The following is a 21258-nucleotide window of genomic DNA, read 5'->3' on the forward strand; positions in this document are numbered from 1 at the left end:
CGTACAAAGCCACATTGACTGTCCCTAATCAGTTCATGCCTTACCAAATGCATGTGGATCCTGTCCGTCAGGATTCCCTCCAACAATGTACCCACCACCGATGTCAGGCTCACCAGTCTATAGTTCCCTGGCTTTTTCTTACCACCTTTCTTAAATAGTGGCACCATGTTAGCCAACCTCCAGTCTTCCGGCATCTCACCTGTGACTATCAATGATACAAACATCTCAGCAAGGGGCCCAGCATTAACTTCCCTTGCTTCCCACTGAATTCAAGGGTACACCTGGGGATTTATCCACTTTTATGTATTTTAATATATCCAGCACCACCACCTCTGTAATATGGACATTTTTCAAAATGTCACCATCTATTTCCCCACATTCTATATCTTCCATGTCCTTCTCCATAGTAAACACTGATGCAAAATACTTGTTTAGTACCTCCCCCATCTCTTGTTGTTCCATACAATGGCTGCTTTGCTGGGATCTTTGAGGGGTCCTATTCTCTCCCTAGTTACCCTTTTATCCTTAATATATTTATAAAATCCCTTTGGATTTTTCTTAACCTTATTTGCCAAAGCTATCTCATGTCCCCTTTTTGCTCTCCTGATTTCCCTGTTAGGTACACTCCTACTGCCTTTACACTCTTCTAAGGATTCACTTGATCTACCCTATCTACCTGACATATGTTTCCTTCTTTTTCTTGACCAAAACTTCAATTTCTCTCATCATCCAGCATTCCCTACAACTACCAGCCTTGCCTTTCACCTTAATACTGTCTCTGGACTGTTGTTATCTCATTTTTGAAGGCTTCCCATTTTCCAGCTGTCCCTTTATCTGCGAACATTTGTCTCAAATCAACTTTTGAAAGTTCTTGCTTAATACTGTCGAAATTGGCCTTCCACAAATTTAGACCTTTAACTTTTAGATCTGATCTATCCTTTTAAAACTAAGAGAATTATGGTCGCTGGCCCCAAAGTGCTCCTCCACTGACACCTCAGTCACCTGCCCTGTCTTATTTCCCAAGAGTAGGCCAAGTTTTACACCTTCTGTAGTAGGTACATCCACCTACTGAATTAGAACATTTTCTTGTACACGCTTAACAAATTCCTCTCCATCTAAACCTTAACACTATGGCAGTCCCAGTCTGTGTTTGAAAAGTTAAAATCCCCCACCATAACCTCCCTATTATTCTTACAGGTAACTGAGATCTCCTTACAAATTTGTTTTTCAATTTCCCACTGACTGTTGGGGGTCTATAATACAATCCCAATAAGGTGATCATCCTTTTCTTATTTCTCAGTTCCACCCAAATAACTTTCCTGGATGTATTCTCAGGAATATCCTCCCTAAGTACATCCCTAATGCTATCTCATCAAAAACGCTACTCCCCTCCATTCTTGCCTACCCCCCAATACGACCACCACCACCACCATCTCTGAGATATCCTTGACGTTGGCACCAGGGCAGCAACACACCATTCTGGTTTCTCACTGCCGGCCACAGAAACATCTGTCTATGCCTCTGACGAGAGATCCCCTATCAAAAACGATTGCTTGGAACCCGACGTACCTCTCATTGCATTGGAGCCATTCTCGGTACCAGAAACTTGGTTGTTCGTGCTACGTTCCCCTGAGAGTCCATCACCCACTACATTTTCTAAAGCAGCATACTTATTTGAGATGGGGATAGCCACAAGACACCCCTGCACTACCTGCCTACCCCTCCTACCTTTCCTGGATTTCACCCATCTACCTGACTCTATCTGCAGCTTTTCTCCCTTCCTATAGCTGCTATCTATTATACCCCCTCGCTTCTGTAAATTCCTTATTGCCTCTAACTGCCACTCCAACCAAACCATGCGATCTGATATGATTCACACCAATGACACTTCCTGCATGCATAATCATCAGTGACATGGAAACTCCCACATCCAACAGGAAGAGCACACCACTCTACTAAAGGCCATCTTTGCTCCTTCACGATCTCCAGACACAGAAAATAGCATTGTCTTATTGCTCTTAAAAGAGAAACACTGCTCCAATCTAACTTAATACTTATGGCTTATACTTTTGAAATTGATCGAGACAGATCTCAATAAAACATATAATCAATAAGGAACCCACTCTACTCATGTAGATTTACAGCAAGGCTTCACTTAAAAACTATGCACTTTTCAGCTATTACAAGGGGGCATAGATTTAAATTAAGGGGGGGTAGGTATAGGACAGATGTTAGGGGTAGGTTCTTTACTCAGCGAGTCGTGAGTTCATGGAATGCCCTGCCAGTAGCAGTGGTGGACTCTCCCTCATTATGGGCATTTAAGCGGGCATTGGATAGGCATATGGAGGATAGTGGGCTAGTGTAGGTTAGGTGGGCTTGGATCGGCGTAACATCGAGGGCTAAAGGGCCTGTACTGCGCTGTATTCTTCTATGTTCTTTGTCTGTTCCTGTGCCGTGAACTCTCCCACACAGGTTTCTCCATGGTGTGTAGGGTTTTGGGGGAAAGGCAGGAGATTGACACTAGGTAATAGAAACGGTGCAGGCACAATAGGCCAAATGGCACTGTAACTTTGAATTGTGAGATCTGTGATTGAAAACTTTCATTGCATGCCTTCATCCACCCCATTTTCTCAAATTTGAGATTGCAGCAACCTGTGGCTAAGAGTGTGGAATAGTTGGCTGGACGGTTGGGTTGTGAAGCAGTGCAATGCCAAAAGCGTGGGTTCAATTCCCACCACCAGCTGAGGTTACCATGAAGGTCTCTTTTCTTTTCCACATCGCCCCTTGCCTGAGGTCTGGTGGCTCTCAGGTTAAATCACCACTAGTCGTTTCTCTCCAATGAGTGAGCAGCCCCCATGGTCTGGTAAGACTATGGTGACTCACTGTGCCAATCATGCTTTTTAAGTACACAAGAATATTTCAGGGCCAGGTTCTTGCAGGGACTCCCTTTTAGAAGCAAGTGTTCAGCATTTTCCCATTGACTTCCACTGTGGTATAACTTTGTGTCAGGGTGCACAGTCAGAGTAAACCCAAAAGACACAAAAGTGAGACAAAATGGAGTGAGTACTTGTGGAATTTAATTCAAAGTGGGAATTCAATGCATGGGGAAAGAGATGCTTTTTGTCAGGTTTATTGTAAATAATTTTGCTTCATGGAGAGTTCAGTGAAGGAAGAGGAAGTGTTCCTCTTCTTTATAAGCAGCTGCTGTCAGGTACTGTGACTTAAGTTGAGAAGTTTTGAAAAATGTAAATTTTAAACAACCTAGCACAAGAAAATAATTTTGTGCTAATTACTCAAAACGAAGTTTAAGGTATGATATGGCAACTTAGTCAAGCAGAATGACCATCCTGCAACATGTGGAAAGTTGTGATCACTGTGTGACCTAAACAAACAGGAAGAGTCACCAGTTGCCTCCGTTTGAACTTCAGATTGTGGAGCTCAAGCAGTGGCTGAAATTACTATGGGGTGTCTGTGATAAGAGTATGGAACAATAGATGACTAGAGATATTGAGGCTTTGGTCAAGAAAAAGGAGGCATTTGTCAAGTGTAAATGACTAGGATAAAGTGAATCTCTTAAAGAGTATAAGGGGAGTAGGAGCATTCTTAAGAGGGAAATCAGGAGGGCAAAAGGGATATGACAGAACCTTGGCAGATAAGGATAATGCAAATAAATTCTACAAGTGCATTAAGGGCAGAAGAGCAACTCGAGAGAGAATAAGGTCCATTAAAGATCAACGAGGTTGTCTATGTGTGGAACCATAGGAGATGGGAGGATACTAAACGAATATTGTCCATCAGTATTTATTGTGGAGAAAGACATGGAACCTAGGGAACTTGGCAAATAAATATTGATGTCTTGGAGAAGTCATTCCAGAAGAGGGGTGTTGGAGGTTTTGAAAAGCATAAAGATCATTAAAGTGTATCCCATGACTCAGTGGGAAGCTCGGGAAGAAATTGTGGGGCCCCAGCAGCGTTATCTGTATCATTTTTCAGCCATGGGTGAAATTTCTCATTTAAAAGAGATTTTTAAGAAACTTTCAAATCATGAGGGGGGCTGGAAAAGTATATGTGCAGTAATTGATTGATCCCTCTCATAAAAGGATAAAGAATGAGGGGGCATGGATATAAGGTAATTTGTGAAGGAAGCTAATTTGATGTGAGAAATGTTTTTTCATACGGTGAATGATTATGATCCTGAATGCAGTGCATGAAGGATGGTGAAGGCAGGTTCAGTGGATGCATTCAAGAGGCTATTAGATGATTATTTCAGTGGATTCAATATTTGGGATTGTGTATGTTTTATACTCATCCAGTATGTGAAAGGCAGGTCCATGTCATTTGAACAAGACACTATTTCTGAGACTAACAGAAATAGCTTAGGTTTTAGACCAGTGAAAAGTAATTCCTCACCATTTCCATGTAGATTGTGCTGTTTGATTATATTTTCCAATGAAAAATATGTGACTTATCCTGTCTGAAACTCACTCATTGAATTTTCAATGTTACAACTCAGGGACCGTAAACTTTGTTTTAATTGACACTCTCGATAAACCAGCAAAAATTATATATCTCAAATACCACAAAGTTAACTGAATTGTTCGAGCAAACAAGACCAAATCTCTCACATGAGCTCTGAGTTTGCAACACAATGAAATTAAAGCAGCCAATGACCCTCAAAGTTGCCATGTTGTTCCTAACCATACTTTAAGAATTATAGATGTCAGACACCAAGTGAATAAAGTAAACAGAAATTAATAATTCATCATTAAATCTGTAACTTTAGTAGAACAAAGCTAAATAACAAGTTAATCTGATTAATGTCTATGATATAAACTCAATCATCTTTGATCATGATTAGAAATGATAGTCACTAAATCAATATTTTGCTTCAGTTTTCACAGTCAAGGATACAAATAACATCCCAGTAGTAACAGGGAAGGGAAAGAACTTAAAACAATCATCATCACTGAGGAAAAAACACCGAAAAATCACTCTAAATCATACACATTAATCACTATTTCCACTAGTAACATTGACATTTTTCTGAAATGCTTTGCGGATTCAGATACAAGGCCTTTACGTTTGTTCTATTATCAAATTTCCCTAATCTTGTGCAATACCTTGGTGTGACATTCTCAGATTGTTACCAGAAAAGGAAATGACAATCCGATATTGAAAGGTTAAGTAAGTGGGCAAAAAGTTGGCAATGCAGTATAATATGGGAAATGAGATGATAATTTTGGAAAGGAGAATAAAAGAGCAAATTATTTAAATAGAGAGAAGCTGCAACACAACCAAACTTACAGTTTCTTGTGTGTGAAACATAGAAAGCTAGCACACAGGTGCGTAGATGATCAGAAAGGTTAATGGAATTTGGCTCTTATTTCAAGGTGGTTGATGTATAAGAGTAAGAACGTCTTACTGCAAAGGTAGGTTAAAAAGTAGGACTCAAATATGGTATAATCCGTACTACTCTGTGCCATGTGCTAGTGAGAACGGGAATAGAAGGATAGAACAGATGAACGCATGGCTGAGGGACTGGTGCAGAGGGCAGGGATTCCCATTTTTGGATCATCGGAATCTCTTTTGGAGTAGAAGTGACTTGTTTACGAAGGATGGTTTGCACCAGAATTGGAAGGAAACCAGTATCCTGGTGGGGAGATTTGGGAGTGCGACTCGAGATGTTTTCAGCTAGTAAGGGGATGGAGTGGGACCCAAAGAAGTAGGGAAGACAGATAAGCCTGAGGTTCGTACAGTTGAGAAGAGGAGCAAATTAAAGAGTACAGACAAGAGCAAGGCAAAAATGAGGTAAGGCTGATAAATTAAACTGTGTTTATTTCAATGCAAGAAGCCTGACTGGTAAGGCAGATGAAGTCAGGGCACGGTTGAGAACAAGGGACTGGGATATCATAGCTATTACAGAAATGTGGCTCAGGGAAGGGCAGGATTGGCAGCTTAATGTTCCAGGGTACGGATGGGAAGTATACTGGAAGGATAGAAAGGGGGGCTAGAGAGGAGGGGAATGGCTTTTTTGGTTAGGGATAACATTATGTGCTGTACTTAGGGAGGATATTCCTAAGAGTATGTCCAGTGAACTTATTTGAGTGGAACTGAGAAATAAGAAAGGGATGATCACCTTGTTGGGATTGTATTGGAGGCCTCCCAGTAGTCAGTGGGAAATTGAGAGCAAATGTTTAAGGAAATCTCAGATATCTGTAAGAATGATAAGATTGTAGTGGTAGGAGATTTTAACATTCCAGTTAGAGACTGGGACTGCCGTAGTTTTAAATGCTTGAATGGAGAGGAATTTAAATGTGTACAAGAAAATTTTCTTATTCAGTATGCGGGTGAACATAATAAAGAAGGAGCAAAACTTGACCTTCTTTTGGGAAATAAGAGAGGGAAAATTACTGAGGTGTTAGTGGGGGAGCACATTGAGGCTGGTGATAATTCTATTAGTTTTAAAATAGTTCTGGAAAAGAATAGATCTGATCTAAAAGTACTCTAAATTGGAGTACGGCCAATTTTCATGGTATTAGGCAAGAACTTCCAAAAATTGATTGGGCAAGGCTATTCACAGGTAAAGGACCGGTTTGAAAATCGGAGGTGACAAGATTCCAGAGGCAGTGTGTTTGTATTAGAAGGGCAAGCATGAGAGATGTAGTGAATGCTCGATGACTAGAAAAATTGAGGCTCTGGTCAAGAAAAAGGAGGAATAGACAGTTGGGATCGCGTGAATCCCTAGAGGAGTATGAGGGTAGTAGGAGTATACTCTCGGGAAATCAGGATGGCAAAAAGGGGACATGAGAAAGCTTCAACAAATAGACTTGAGAATACAAAGAGATTATACAAAAACATTAAGGGCAAAAGAGTAAGGAGAGAATAGGGCCCCTTAAAAAGCACAAGGCCAACTATGTGTTGAACTGTAGGAGATGGTGAAATACTAAACGTATTTTGCATCATTTTTATGGAAGCAAGATAACTTGGAGAAAAAAGTGGCAGAAATACAGAGGTGGAGATGCTAAATGTCTTAAAACGCATAAATGTGGATAAATCCCCAGGACATGATCAGGTGTATCCCAGAGCTTTGTGGGAAGTTGGGAAGTGATTGCTGGGCCCCTTGCTGCGATGTTGTTTCATTGATAGCCACAGGTGAGGTGCCCAAAAGACTGGAGGATGGCTAATATGCAGCCACTATTTAAAAAAGGTGATAAGGAAAAGCCAGGGACTATACACTGGTGACCCTGATGTCAATGATGGTTAAGTTGTTGGAGGGGATTCTGAGGTGCAGGATCTACATGTATTTGGAAAGGCGAGGACTAGTTCAGAATAGAGGTAAAAACAATGACTGTAGATGCTGGAAACCAGATTCTGGATCAGTGGTGCTGGAAGAGCACAGCAGTTCCGGCAGCATCCAAGGAGCTTCGAAATCGACGTTTCGGGCAAAAGCCCTTCATCAGGAATAAATGCAGTGAGCCTGAAGCGTGGAGAGATAAGCTAGAGGAGGGTGGGGGTGGTGGTGGGGAGAAAGTAACATAGAGTACAATGGGTGAGTGGGGGAGGGGATGAAGGTGATAGGTCAGGGAGGAGAGGGTGGAGTGGATAGGTGGAAAAGGAGATAGACAGGTAGGACAAGTCCGGACAAGTCATGGGGATAGTGCTGAGCTGAAAGTTTGGAACTAGGGTGAGGTGGGGGAAGGGGAAATGAGGAAACTGTTGAAGTCCACATTGATGCCCTGGGGTTGAAGATGAGGCATTCTTCCTCCAGGTATCTGGTGGTGAGGGAGCGGCGGTGAAGGAGGCCCAGGACCTCCATGTCCTCGGCAGAGTGGGAGGGGGAGTTGAAATGTTGGGCCATGGGGCGGTGTGGTTGATTGGTGCGGGTGTCCCGGAGATGTTCCCTAAAGCGCTCTGCTAGGAGGCGCCCAGTCTCCTCCTCTGTGACTATCTGGTCAGGTCCAAGCCCCCCTCCCATCCTAGCACTTTCCCCTGCCACTGCAGGAACTGTAAAACCTGCGCCCACACCTCCTCCCTCATCTCTATCCAAGGCCCTAAAGGAGCCTTCCACATCCATCAAAGTTTTACTTGCACATCCACTAATATCATTTATTGTATCCGTTGTTCCCGATGCGGTCTCCTCTACATTGGGGAGACTGGGCGCCTCCTAGCAGAGCGCTTTAGGGAACATCTCCGGGACACCCGCACCAATCAACCACACCACCCCGTGGCCCAACATTTCAACTCCCCCTCCCACTCTGCCGAGGACATGGAGGTCCTGGGCCTCCTTCACCGCCGCTCCGTCACCACCAGACACCTGGAGGAAGAACGCCTCATCTTCCGCCTCGGATCGCTTCAACCCCAGGGGATCAATGTGGACTTCAACAGTTTCCTCATTTCCCCTTCCCCCACCCCTCCCTAATTCCAAACTTCCAGCTCAGCACTGTCCCCATGACTTGTCCGGACTTGTCCTACCTGCCTATCTCCTTTTCCACTTATCCACTCCACCCTCTCCTCCCTGACCTATCACCTTCATCCTCTCCCCCACTCACCCATTGTACTCTATGCTACTTTCTCCCCACCCCCACCCTCCTCAAGCTTATCTCTCCACGCTTCAGGCTCACTGCCTTTATTCCTGATGAAGGACTTTTGCCCGAAACATTGATTTCAAAGCTCCTTGGATGCTGCCAGAACTGCTGTGCTCTTCCAGCACCACTAATGCAGAATCTAGTTCAGAATAGTCAGCATGGCTTTGTGCATTGGAAATCATGTCTCACTAACTTGGTGGAGGTTTTTTGACCAAGTGACAAACAAAACTGATGAATGATTTTGGAGATGCCGGTGTTGGACTGGGATGTAGAAAGTTAAAAATCACACAACGCCAGGTTATAGTCCAACAGGTTTAATTGGAAGCACAAAATAGACTGGTTAGCAAGATTAGATCACATGTACTCCAGGGAGAGCTAGCTATTTGAATACAAATTTGGATTTGAGGTAAGAGAGGGTTGTTTTCAGACTGGAGGCCAGTGTCCATCTTTGTGCCATAATGGTCGATGTTGGGTCCACTGCTGTTTGACATTTATCCAAAGTTAGCATGTGATTATAGGAGGAATGAGGAATGGTTACTAATTTTGCAGTTGACAGCATTGGTGGTGTAGCGGACAGTGAAGAAGGTTCTCTCAGCGTACAACGGAACCTTGATCAGATGGACTGAGGAGTAGCAGATTGAGTCTAATTTAGATAAATGTGAGGTGTTGCATTTTGATAAGACAAATCAGGGCAAGTTTTATATACTTAATGGTAGGATCCTGGGGAGTGTTGCTGATCAAAGAGACTCTTAGATACAGGTTCATAGGTCCTTGAAGGTAAACTCACAGGCAAACAGGGTAGTGAAGAAGGTGATTGGTACACTTGTCTTTATTGACTAGTGCACTGAGTATAGGAGTTGGGATGTGAGGTTGCGGCTGTACAGGATATTAGATTAGATTACTTACAGTGCGGAAACAGGCCCTTCGGCCTAACAAGTCCACACCAACCCTCCGAAGAGCAACCCACCCAGACCCATTCCCCTACATTTACCCCTTCACCTAACACTACGGGCAATTTAGCATGGCCAATTCACCTAACCTGCACATCTTTGGACTGTGGGAGGAAACCGGAGCACCTGGAGGAAACCCACGCAGACATGGGGAGAATGTGCAAACTCCACACAGACAGTTGCCCAAGGTGGGAATTGAACCTGGGTCCCTGGTGCTGTGAGGCAGCAATGCTAACCACTCTATCATCCTGCCGCCCCACTTTTGGCTGCTTTTGGAATACTGTGTGCAATTCTGGTTTCCCTGCTATCAGGAAGATGTTGTGAAACCTTGAAAAGGTGCAGAAAAGATTTACAAAGATGTTGCTGTGGTTACAGGGTTTGAGCTACTAGAAGGGGCTGAATAGGCTGGGCTATTTTCCCTGGAGTGTTGGAGGCTGAGGGGTGATCTTATGTAAGTTTATAAAATATTGAGGGGGCATGGATAGGGTGGATAGTCAAGGTCTTTTTCCCTGCTTAATGGAGTCCAAAACTAGAGGGCATACATTTAAGGTTGAGAGCAAATCTATGCAAATAAAATACTCGGGTAGCAAGGGTGGATAACCAAAATGGAGAACAATGTTCATGGTCTTAAGTTTTTGAACTGAATGTTGAGTCCTGAAAGTTGTGAAGTACCTAAGTGGAAAATGAGGTCTATCCTAGCATGCCTCGGACAGAAATATTTAATATGAAAGCAAGAGGGTGCACTAAAGTGGAAGTGATCTGCATTTGGTCTGGCCAATGTAAAGGATACAGGATTGTGAGTAGCGATTCCAATAGACTAAATTGAAACAAGTACAAGTGAATTACAGCCTCACCTGGAAATTTTGTTTGAGGTGTGGAACATTCAGGAAGGGGAAGGTAAAAGGGCAAGTGTTACATCATGCAATTTACATGGGAAATGCCACATGGTGTGGGTGAAGAGTTGTCAGGTGAGGTTCAGGAGGGGAGCAGTGTGTCATAAAAGTAACGGATCCTGCAAAATGCTGATAAAGAGGACATGGGAACATGTGTATGGTTATGGAATCTTGGTTGAAGTGGTGGAACTGTAAGAGGTCAATGCTTTGAATGCTAAGGCTGGTGGGATGGAAAGTGAGCACAAGGGAACCCCTGTTGTGTGCGAAGGAGAGGAAGGGGGTGAGGGCAGAAGTGAAAGAAATGGGTCGAACACAGCTGAGAGCCCCAACAACCACAGGTGGAGGAGTCCTCAGCTGAGCAAAAGGGAAGACATGTTGAAACATGCCTGAGATTAAACTAAGTTCTTCATAAATTGTCATTCTGATGTATACTTTCCCACATCTATAATCTAAATCGTTCTTTTATCACTAAAATGAAACAAAAGAACTGTAGATGTTGGAAATCTGAAACAAAAACAGAAGTAGTTGGCAAAATTCAGCAGATCTGGCAGTATCTGTGGAGAGGAACCAGCATTAATGTTTCATTCTTTTCACCCCTCAGTTTCCCCACAGTGGTCCTGCACTGAGTACTTTGTAAACCAAAACTACAAATTTGTCTAGTGTCTCAATGTTGGTGTGCTATAGCTGGGCCATAAACATCTGAACAGAATGTATACTCTTCAGTGGAAGTTGCATAATTTCATCATAACTGTCACACTTTAAAGGTTGTAATATATACAAGAAATGAAATGGACCTTGAAATATTGTATCATATTTCTTTATATGTGAATATGTCACAACATTAACAAGACGATGCATTCTTTGGCATGAGAATCTCAAAAGTGGTTTTATAAGAAAGTTATAGAACTCTTACAAAGTGATTGCATTAAACGTTCCAGGTCGTAACTACTTTTGTAAATGGATTTTGTGGCTTTTTTGCAATGATTTCACTTAAAAATAAATTGTGTCCATATCTGATATTCAGCAGATCTGCCAAACTGTGTAAAATAATTAAAGTATATTAAAAGTACAAATTAGAATGTACAGTGTTCTAATACAAATGCTTAATGTGCTCCATTGCTCCTTTCTGAATTTTACAGGCACAAATCTTTTAGTTAATACTTCATGTGAAATAGTGGTCAGAAATTTCATTTATTAAATGTATTAACTGCTCATGTAAGAATAGCAACAATTATAACTTTGTTCCTTGTCAAACTGAATGAGAAATGTTTAACTTGAGGGGTTGGGCAAAGTAGAAGGATAGCCTGTGATAGCATGTCATTTGAATGTAATAACTAACACCAAGAAGATGCAGGTTCAAATCTCAAGTTACAAATGGCATTATTAGCACAGTATTGCCACATCAGAAAACGGAATTTTTCCATCTTGTATTAGTTCAAAATCAAGAGAGATTTTGAGAGAGAAATCCATGGTCAGGGCCATTGAGAAGGGGTTTCATGCAGTTAATCACGTGGGCACATGACATGAGCAAGGCCAGGGCTCTCAGTAGCAGCAGCCCCATTCCCCCCACCCACTTCCTCAGGATGGGCCTGGCCTCGCTGCCGCGGAACGCTCCCGAGTAGTTGGACCGTTCCGTATCACCTGTCCTTCGTGGAGAAGTTTATGAAGAAAAACACCTTTGACCACAAGTCCATCAGGAAGTGGTCAGCACGTAATGTCCTTGAGACCCTTCGGGAAAAGGAGAGGGCGGAGCCTATCGAGTGGTTCCCTGAGCAGACTGTCAAAGCCATTTGGCAAAATGCCTCATCGCCAGAACTTTCCAACAAGCACCAAAACATGGCTTGGCTGGTGGTGAGAAGGGCTCCGTCTGTGAGATCCTTTATGCACGCCTGGACTCTCAGCCACACCGCACGCTGCCCACGAAGCGGCTGTGGGGGGGACGAGACTGTCACAACCTCCTTCTGGAATGTGCCTACGCAGAAGAAGTCTGGAGAGGAATGCAGTGGTGTTTGTTGAGGTTCGTCCCAAGCAGCGCCGTGATGCGGGACTCCGTGCTCTACGGCCTGTTCCCCGGGACGCACACCGAGACGAATATCAACTGTGCCTGGAGGATCATCAACTCAGTGAAGGACGCTCTCTGGGCGGTCCGAAACTGTTGATCTTCCAGCTGAAGGAGTTGACCCCGACTGAGTGTTGCAGACTGGCACATTCCAAGGTCCAGGACTACGTGTTGAGGGACGCGCTGAAGCTTGGGGCAGCTGCCGCCAAGGCGCGGTGGGGAAAGACCACCGTGTAACATCTGCCTGCCTAAAGAAGAACAGGGGGCCCGCGCAGTCATTTGGTCTCTGCTGACGCCTCAGCTAAAAATGTAATCGTACAGACCTGTAAATAGGAATGATTACTCCTGTTTTCGGTATGCAAACAAATGGAATGTTTACATATGTATGGCATGTCCAGTTGTACAGATTATCAAAGTATTTTATGAATAAAGTATATTTTTGAAATTAAAAAAAACTTCCTCAGGTGACCAATCAGAGCAAGATTGTCCCTGTTTTGAGAGAGAATCAGTGAATAGCTGCCATTTCAATCAAAATTCTCCTGGATATATTTTAAGAATTTTGCTTCTTCAAAACCTTTCACACTATAACAAGTCAATGTTGGGGAAGTTGAAATCCCCTTCTATCACTAACCTATTTTTTAAATAGTTCTCTGAAATTTGCCTACATATATGCTTGTCCGTTTCTCGAACTGTTAGGGGGTTATAGTAGACTCCCAATTATGTGATGTGCCTTTTTGGTTTTTATGTTCTAATCCATAAGGCTTCATTTGAGGAGTCCTTTAAGATGTCATTCCTCCTTAATGCTGTAATTGTTTCTTTGATCAATATTGTCCTTTTACTTCTTTCCACCTCGCCTGAAGACCCTATTTCCTCCCCTATATGTTTAGCTGTCAATCCTGTCCCGCCCTCAACTCATCTGCCTTATTCATCTTTGCATTAAAATACCATCCAATCTTGCCAAATTTCCTTGTGCATTAAACAGCCTGCAATTTCTATTTGCTGTCTCTTTTGTTCAATATTAAGCAAAAGGTTGGCTGTACCAGGTCCATGTGAAGTATTTGACTAATTTGAATGGTAATTGGTATTTTGAATTGCCCAGGAAATGAATTTGATTCCCCAAAGCAGACTGAAAAAGTGATGCTTTGTTCAGAGACCATACTGTGCCTACCTTTGTTTTTAAGCATTGCTTCAGTGTCTTTTTTTCATCCTTACAGAGATGTAATAAAAAGAATTGACCAATCGGAATTTGAGGGCTTTGAATATATTAATCCTTTACTGATGTCATCGGAGGAAACGGTATGAACGAGCTACATTTGAAAAGTGGGACTGTTCCACCTTGTTTGTCAAAGGTTGACTTCAGTGAGCTGTGGACTCAACTTCAACTCTCCAGTTGATGACTTTTTCCTAATTTACCTGCATGCAAGGTTATTGGATCTGGTGCAAGTTTTCCAAGAGTACTGCAAACCATGGTGACTGCTGCTGAGCAATGAAAGTTATTTCGGTGGCAAACTTCCACAAATAGCCACAGTTCCTCCTTATTTCCTGGACATTGATTCGACTGGCATCTTGTTAGTAAAGGGACGGCTACCTGATCTGTGCCTGCTTCCATGAAGGAATATTTTCTTTTCATTCCCTCAAAACAAGGAATTGTATGATGGCTTCTGTGAAGGAACTTGGAGACACTGCAGTTTTCTCTCTCTCTCTCTCTCTTTATAAGTAGACATTCGGAAGTTTGACCTCAAGAAAGAATGTACTATACTGTATTAGGAACAGTAGTATGGGTAACTACACCTTAAACTGTCATTGCCTTTGGACAACTGGCTAATGTGATTTATAAACCACTGACTCTAACCTATACAGAAGCAATAATGAACAAAAAAAAGTGTTTATTGGATAATAATATACACTTGGATTAATCTGATGTAACATTGTGCAGTGGAGATCTAATCCAGAAATATTTTTATTAGTTGCTGAATCACAATTTCTCCTTAATTGCTGCTATATTATATAATGCCATGGAACATCTGGACTTCAATCAAAATTCACTTTTTATCTTATTGAATATGCAATAGTGTGACACAGCTGTACCTGATTTGTATTCATGATCATTCATAGTTTTTTTTAGAGCTGATTACAACTAAAACTATACTCGAACATGTTTTTTCAGCTGTTTTTTAGACTTAGCCAAACATTAGTTGGAACTGTTTTCCATTTAGTTCTGTGATTGAGAGAATGGAATTTGTCACTTGTAAAGAAATACAGAACATAGTAGCTCATGTCTTTATATTGAAAAAAGTAAATTAAGCATGATAAAAGGGGATGTGTTAGAAATGGTTACCCTGCTTTATTCTGTATTTTAAAAGCTTCAAGTAGTGTAGACCATCCTTTAAACCTTGAATTTATGTCGCAACTAATGCCAAATTAGTGGGCACTTGGAAGGTTGATCTGAACCCCTAATTTCTAGATTTCTGGCTGCCAACAAAAAAAAAAGCAATTTTAATTTTATAGACAATATCTTGTCCTATGAAGTGACACATTAATTTTATTCCAGCATCACAAACTAAATTTATTTCAACATCAGCTTTTTTTCTACATTGCCATCAAAATCTACATTTAGTAGACTTATGTACAGTTCACTTTTATATTGAAAAATAGCCTGTAATGCAGAAATTAGGGTATTCCCATGTATGGATTCCAAAGATTTGTTTTGAGACAGTAAAGTGCCTAAATAAGTTTTCTGAACGGGTCAGATTTGTACTCTTAAAGATTAGTTATCACCAGAATCCAGGATAATGATCTACAGAGATATAGGAAAGAACAAAATATTAGGACTGTTGGTAGTGGAATTGCGACAACAATGTACATACTTTACTTGTTAAGTTATTTTTGATGTGATTCAATCAGCTTCTAAAAAGAGAGGGTGGTAGCCCTGCATCATATGTGCATTATTTTATGGTATTGCATTCTCCATTTTCCTGCCCAAGCCTTAAGAATAAAATAAGCTATTGTTTTAATTGGTAAATAGCTGGTTAGTTTGAGTATTCTGGATTATAAAAGCATCTAATTTTTACTATGTGGAAATTATGAATTTAATTTGTTTTATTGTGGGTTGAAGCTTGCTGCCTCAACTACTCAATGCTGGGTGTAATAATCTCATAGAAGTTGTTGATATTTGTCTGTTAATTGCATATATTTTCTCTCTCCCTCATTTGCTCAAGTTTTATTTTTACATTCCACTGACAAACTATTGCACAATTAAAGGAAATATTCCCAAGGCTGGAAAATCCTATACCAAAATCATAAAATATTGTGCAATATGCAGCAGATCCATGAATAACAGAAACAAGACAATACTCTAGGTGAATGGTTTACATCCAAAATTCCAACCTTCATTTCTAGATTTGCATTTCTGTTCTTAACAAATCTGCAAATTTCTACTTTAAAAAAAGTGGACAGAAGCCTTGTTTTAAGCCTGCTTGAATGCACTTTGCTCAAACCCTAAACCTAGACTTCTGGAATTGGATCAAATTACTGCATATGCTTTCACCCACTCCTTTATTTACATCAAATGATCCATGGCATTATATATAATAGCTGGCACTGCACAGATCTTAGCCAGTCAGATCTCCAGCATTACCTAATATTAAGCCAGCTTCCAATTTTGATTGTCTATATAAAGATTGAAGTGTAAAGCAGTGGTTTCTTTCTGTTGCCAAATTCACTACCATTTGCAAGTTCATTCTTCTCCATTTTTGCTATGTAAGTGTGTGTGTGTGTGTGTCATTGAGACTGATTATATTGTGCTGAGGGGAAAAAATTATATTTTAAGTATTCCATTTTTTAAAATTTGAATATTATGAAGTATGTGATCAAAATATGTGCTAATATCTTTCCATGGTCAGGCTAAATGGATATATAATCTCCAAAGGCAATATCAATAAAAGAGTGAAATTGTTCAGTTTTCAAGTAGAGCAAATACTGAAAAGAATGTTTGATCCTTACTTCTCTTTTTAATGACTAAAAATACAAATAACAAACAAGCACAGAGTCAAGGCTACTTGGACTTCAAATTCCATTGAGTTTTTTTTGTTAAAATAGAAAATACTGGAAATGCACAAAGTCAAGTCAGCATTTGAAAGAGAGGCAGATTACTATTTCAGGTAGAACCCCTTAGTTTGTGAAATAATTACCTTTTCTGGCAAAGATCATCAACCATAAGGTCATCTCCAATATGAAACTGGGGATAGACTATCAGCAAAATGGTTAAACATTGTACCAAGTATCTGATTGGCTGACATATTTATAGAAACCTATATCACTTCAAGTCTCCCATTAATTCTGCCAAATTGTGATTTGTATTCTCAAATAAATTTTCTTCCCCCAACCATGTCTTTTCATCCCATCCAGCTGAGAACAATCGCAACTGGTCAATTTACTCCAACAAACACATACAAATCTGTTGTTACTTCAGTAAAATAATGCTAACATTGACATTGCCAAGAATAAAGCATCACTGGGTTCATTTCATGAAATATGTGCACTTTATATTTTACCATCTAAGAAAATCAAATCCAAATGCTGCACTCGGGCATTTCCCCCATCCTGAAATTCAAACATTTGTGAGAGAGGACAATGGTATTAAAAGGTCTGCAACAAAATGTCCAGTGACAGAAGCTAGGTGTGATTGTATAATAATATATTTAATGTGTAATCCAGTTCAGCTATAGAACAGTTGAACTGTTACTGTTTATTAGAGGAATTAAAACTTCAGTAAAATGTATTTCATAGCCATTTATTTAAAAGTAAAAATCTAAGCACAAAAGGTTGCCCTCTTTAGCCCATTCTTTCTGCCTCTTTGCTGGCTCCATTCCAAAATTATCTACATCGCATTAATTAATGTATATATTTAATATACATGATTGTGTTTTTTAAAAATTATACCTTTTTCCCCCTCAATCACCCACCATTTATTTGATCATTAGATGCTGCTTTTCTCCCAATGCCCCCATTTGCTTATATGCCTGTATTTTTTTCTAAATATTACTCTTAAAAGCTCATCTGAACTATTTTACTGCTATTATGATCTATTTTGCTGTCCTTAAACTGTTTCATATACCACTTAAATCTGTACGTGTCCATTTACTAGTGATCAATCATCATAACAAATAGGCAAAATATTTTGGGAGACGGTTTGAAATGAAGGAGAATTGTTGCAAAAAAATTAATAACCTGCAACTTGGTTTGTCCCAAACCACCTGTTTACATTTCATTTTGGAGAATTCCTAATTTGTAACCTGTGTACAGAATATTTTGTATGGTGAATTGCAATGAGAGATTCTGCCTGCGGAAGAATAAATCAGTTTAGTCTGACCTATTAACAATCTAATACAATTCTGGTGCAAATGTACAGTGGTCTAACTTTGATTAGTCCTTAATGAAAAATTAGAGCTAATTTAATGATTGTAAAATAGTGAGATGTTCATTGTAGTTATTTTGTACATGGCAGTTGATTTATGGGTGTGAATTGTACTGTTCTTGCCTATTCTCATAAAAAAAAGCCAATTTTAAAAAATTGTGTTCCACTCGAGGCGAATTTTTACTGTATAGGACTTGTTCAAATCAGTCTACAACACCAGTTAAGATATAGGACTAGCCTTGCACATTTGAATTAAACACTTGATTGAAAGTATAATAATTTATTCAATACAGTATTTAGTTTGTGCTTTGTGTATGGTATATTGCCAGGTTCTTTAAATATTATTTAAATGGTCTCAGTATTTTGATATTCATAGATACTGCAACTTCAGGAAGAGTCAGAGGAGATGGAATTAGCTGAAACTTTGCAAGGAGCAGTGCTTTTCAAGTTGGTTTCTACAACAATTTGTGGATTCTTCAAAAAGAATTTCTAGAACAACAAGAATAAATAAATGAAATCAAATCCTTGGACTTTGTATCAGCAAGGAATTCCTTATGTTTGTTATTCATCATTCAGATCCAGATAAACATTTTTTTCAGGCAATATTGCATTTGATTCAGAACTGCAAACAGAGGGAGAGAGGAATCTAAATGAAGAAGTTAAATCTTGAATTTGTTCCAGTCCATCAACATCTGAAAAGACTCTGAAAGTGTATTTACCCCATGCAAGATAAATTTTGCCAAACTCCACCCAGTGCGTTGTCTTGTTGGTGGATCACAGATTGGCCCGAGAATGTTGAGATTTACCTGCTCCAGTCCAGTCAGAACTTTGAAACTTTCACCCACACATTTGTTCCCTCTTTTTTAAGATATGAATTAACTTTAAATTCAGCATTTCCGTTTTTAATCCAAACTTGTATAAGTATCAAGTTACTCCTTACTACTTCATTTGGAAAGTAAGGAGGCATGGGATACAGGGAAACCTGTCTGGATACAGCATTGGCTGGCCCACACAAGACAGAGTAGTCATAGACAGAAAGTATTCAGCCTGGAGCTCAGTGACCAGTGGTGTTCCGCAGGGATCGGCTCTGGGACCTCTGTTCTCTATGATTTTTACTAATGACTTGGATGAGGAACTGGAAAGATGGGTTAGTAAGTGTGCCAATGACACTAAGGTTGGTGGAGGTTGCAACGAAACATTGACAGGATGCAGAACTGGCCTGATTAAGTGACAGATGGAGTTCAATTTGGAAAAGTGTGAAGTCACTCACTTAGGAAGGTTGAATTTGAATGCAGAATGCAAAATGCAGGGTTAAAAGCAAAATTCTTTGATAGTGTGGAGGAACAGAGGGATTTTGGGATCCACGTCCACAGATCCCACAAAGTTACCACCCAAGTTGATAGGGTTTTAAGAAGGTGTATGGTGTGTTGGCTTTATTAGCAGGGTATTGAGTTTTAAGAGCCACGAGATTATGCTGCCGCTCTATATAGTCCTGGTTAGACCACACTTGGAATATTGTGTTCAGTTCTGGTTGCCTCATTCTAGGAAAGATGTGGAAGCTTTAGAAAGCTGCAGAGGAGATTTGCTAAGATGCTGCCTGGACTGGAGGGCATGTCTTATGAAGAAATGTTGAGGGAACTAGGGCTTTTCTCGATGGAGTAAAGAAGGATGTGAGGTGATGTGATAGGGGTGTACAAGATGATGAGAGGCAAAGATAAAGTGGAAAGCCAGAGACTTTTTCCCAGCACGGAAATATCTATCGCAAGGGGGCATAATTTTAAGGTAACTGGAGGAAGGTTTATGGAATGCAGTGCTAGCAGTGGTAGTAGAGTCAGATACATTAGGGACATTTAAGCGACTCTCGAATAGGCATGTGGAAGTTTGTGCAGTGGAAGGTATGTAGTTTGATCTGATCTTAGAGTAGGACAGAAGGCCGGTACAATAGCGAGGGCCGAAGGGCCTGTACTGTGCTGTACTGTTCTATGTTGGCCAGTGTAAAACTCAGGATAATCGTCTGCCAACTTCTACTCAGACAGATGACAAGCAATGCATGTTTGAGTGTCTCTGGTGTTTCCTGTTGAACCACAGTTATGGCTGGGAAATTTGCCAAGGATTTTCAAAACAGAACAAGAAAAAAAAACTGGCTCCAGAGACTCAACAATTTTCTCCAAATGTCTGATTGAGTAGCTAGCTATGAGAATAGCTAACAAGAGGCAGTGACCTAAACACTCATTCAATATCTAAACTCTTTTGGCTAAGGAGAATGATGATGATTGGTTTTTTTTGTAGTAATTTGAGAGCAATGAAAATTGTTCCAGATTTATCACTCCGAACAAACAATGGAAAACAATACCCTATCATTACATGTTGTATGGAGTCCAATATGACAGGCACTGTTAAGAATGGCCTAGTCCACACTAAGTAATCTAATCTAATCAAAGAATGAATCATGAGATTACAAAATGACCAAGAGACTAGATCATAAAAAAAACACATTGCTGAGAAGTGATAAGCCTTTCACCAAAGCTCCATACTTTTATCTTAATTTCTTGCCAATTCTCATTTTGCATAATTACCTTTATCATATGCTCCAACAGGAAATCCACTAAATTTGAAAGATTTACGATCACAACTTTCAAGAGAATTATACCTGACAATGTCACAGACACCACTCTCACTATTCCTGGATTTATCCTGGTTTCACCAGAACAGACCCTGCAGAGATGGAGGCACAGTGGATACAGTCAGAAAAGATTTGCCCTGGGAGCCTCAACATTGACTCTGGACCAAATGAATTCTCATGTATTCAGGTTAAACATGGGCAAGGAAATTGACTGCTGAATACCATGTACTATTCTCCCTTAGCTGATGAAAATGTGCTCCTCCATGCTGAACAACACAGAGGAAGATTGAAGGTAGCAAGGTCATAAAATGTGCTCTGGATGGGGAGTTCCAATTTCAGCAGCACAACTGATCAAACAGGTCCGGTTCTAAAGGACATAGCTGCTAAACTGGGTATACAGCATGTGGTGAGGGAACAAAAAGGAAAATTCATACCACTGGCCTCATCCTTACCAATCTACTGGCTCCAAATGCATCTGTTCGTGTTAGTTTTGATAAAACGACAAACATACTGTCCTTGTGAAGACGAAGTCACACCTTCATGTTCAGAATATGCTCTGTCATCCTGTGTGTCACGGATCTTGCTAAATGGACAGACTTTGAACAGATCTAGCACCTTAAGATTTGGGTACCCTGAGGTACTGGGCCATCAACAGCAGCAGAGTGGAATTCCAGAACAATCTGCAACCTCATGACCATACACCATTCAACCATTACCATCAAACCAAGAGCA

At 40.6% G+C, this 21258-nt stretch overlaps 1 protein-coding gene across 6 annotated transcripts in view; it reads left to right on the forward strand.

Moving 5' to 3' along the window:
- prkcz (protein kinase C, zeta) overlaps positions 1-18355 on the forward strand; it is a 431548-nt gene extending 413193 nt beyond the window's left edge. For all 6 annotated transcript variants that reach the window (XM_087980378.1, XM_087980379.1, XM_087980381.1 and 3 more), the window contains one exon: positions 13702-18355. In XM_087980378.1, coding sequence (XP_087836504.1) covers positions 13702-13789 — 88 coding nt within the window. In that variant the 3' untranslated portion in view covers positions 13790-18355. The remainder of the gene's footprint in view (positions 1-13701) is intronic.
- Positions 18356-21258: the final 2903 nt, after the last annotated feature.

This window comes from Chiloscyllium plagiosum, unplaced genomic scaffold, assembly GCF_037043375.1.
Source record: "Chiloscyllium plagiosum isolate Xiang-an unplaced genomic scaffold, Cpla_swu_hap1 HiC_scaffold_37, whole genome shotgun sequence".
In the NCBI taxonomy this organism is placed as follows: domain Eukaryota; kingdom Metazoa; phylum Chordata; class Chondrichthyes; order Orectolobiformes; family Hemiscylliidae; genus Chiloscyllium; species Chiloscyllium plagiosum.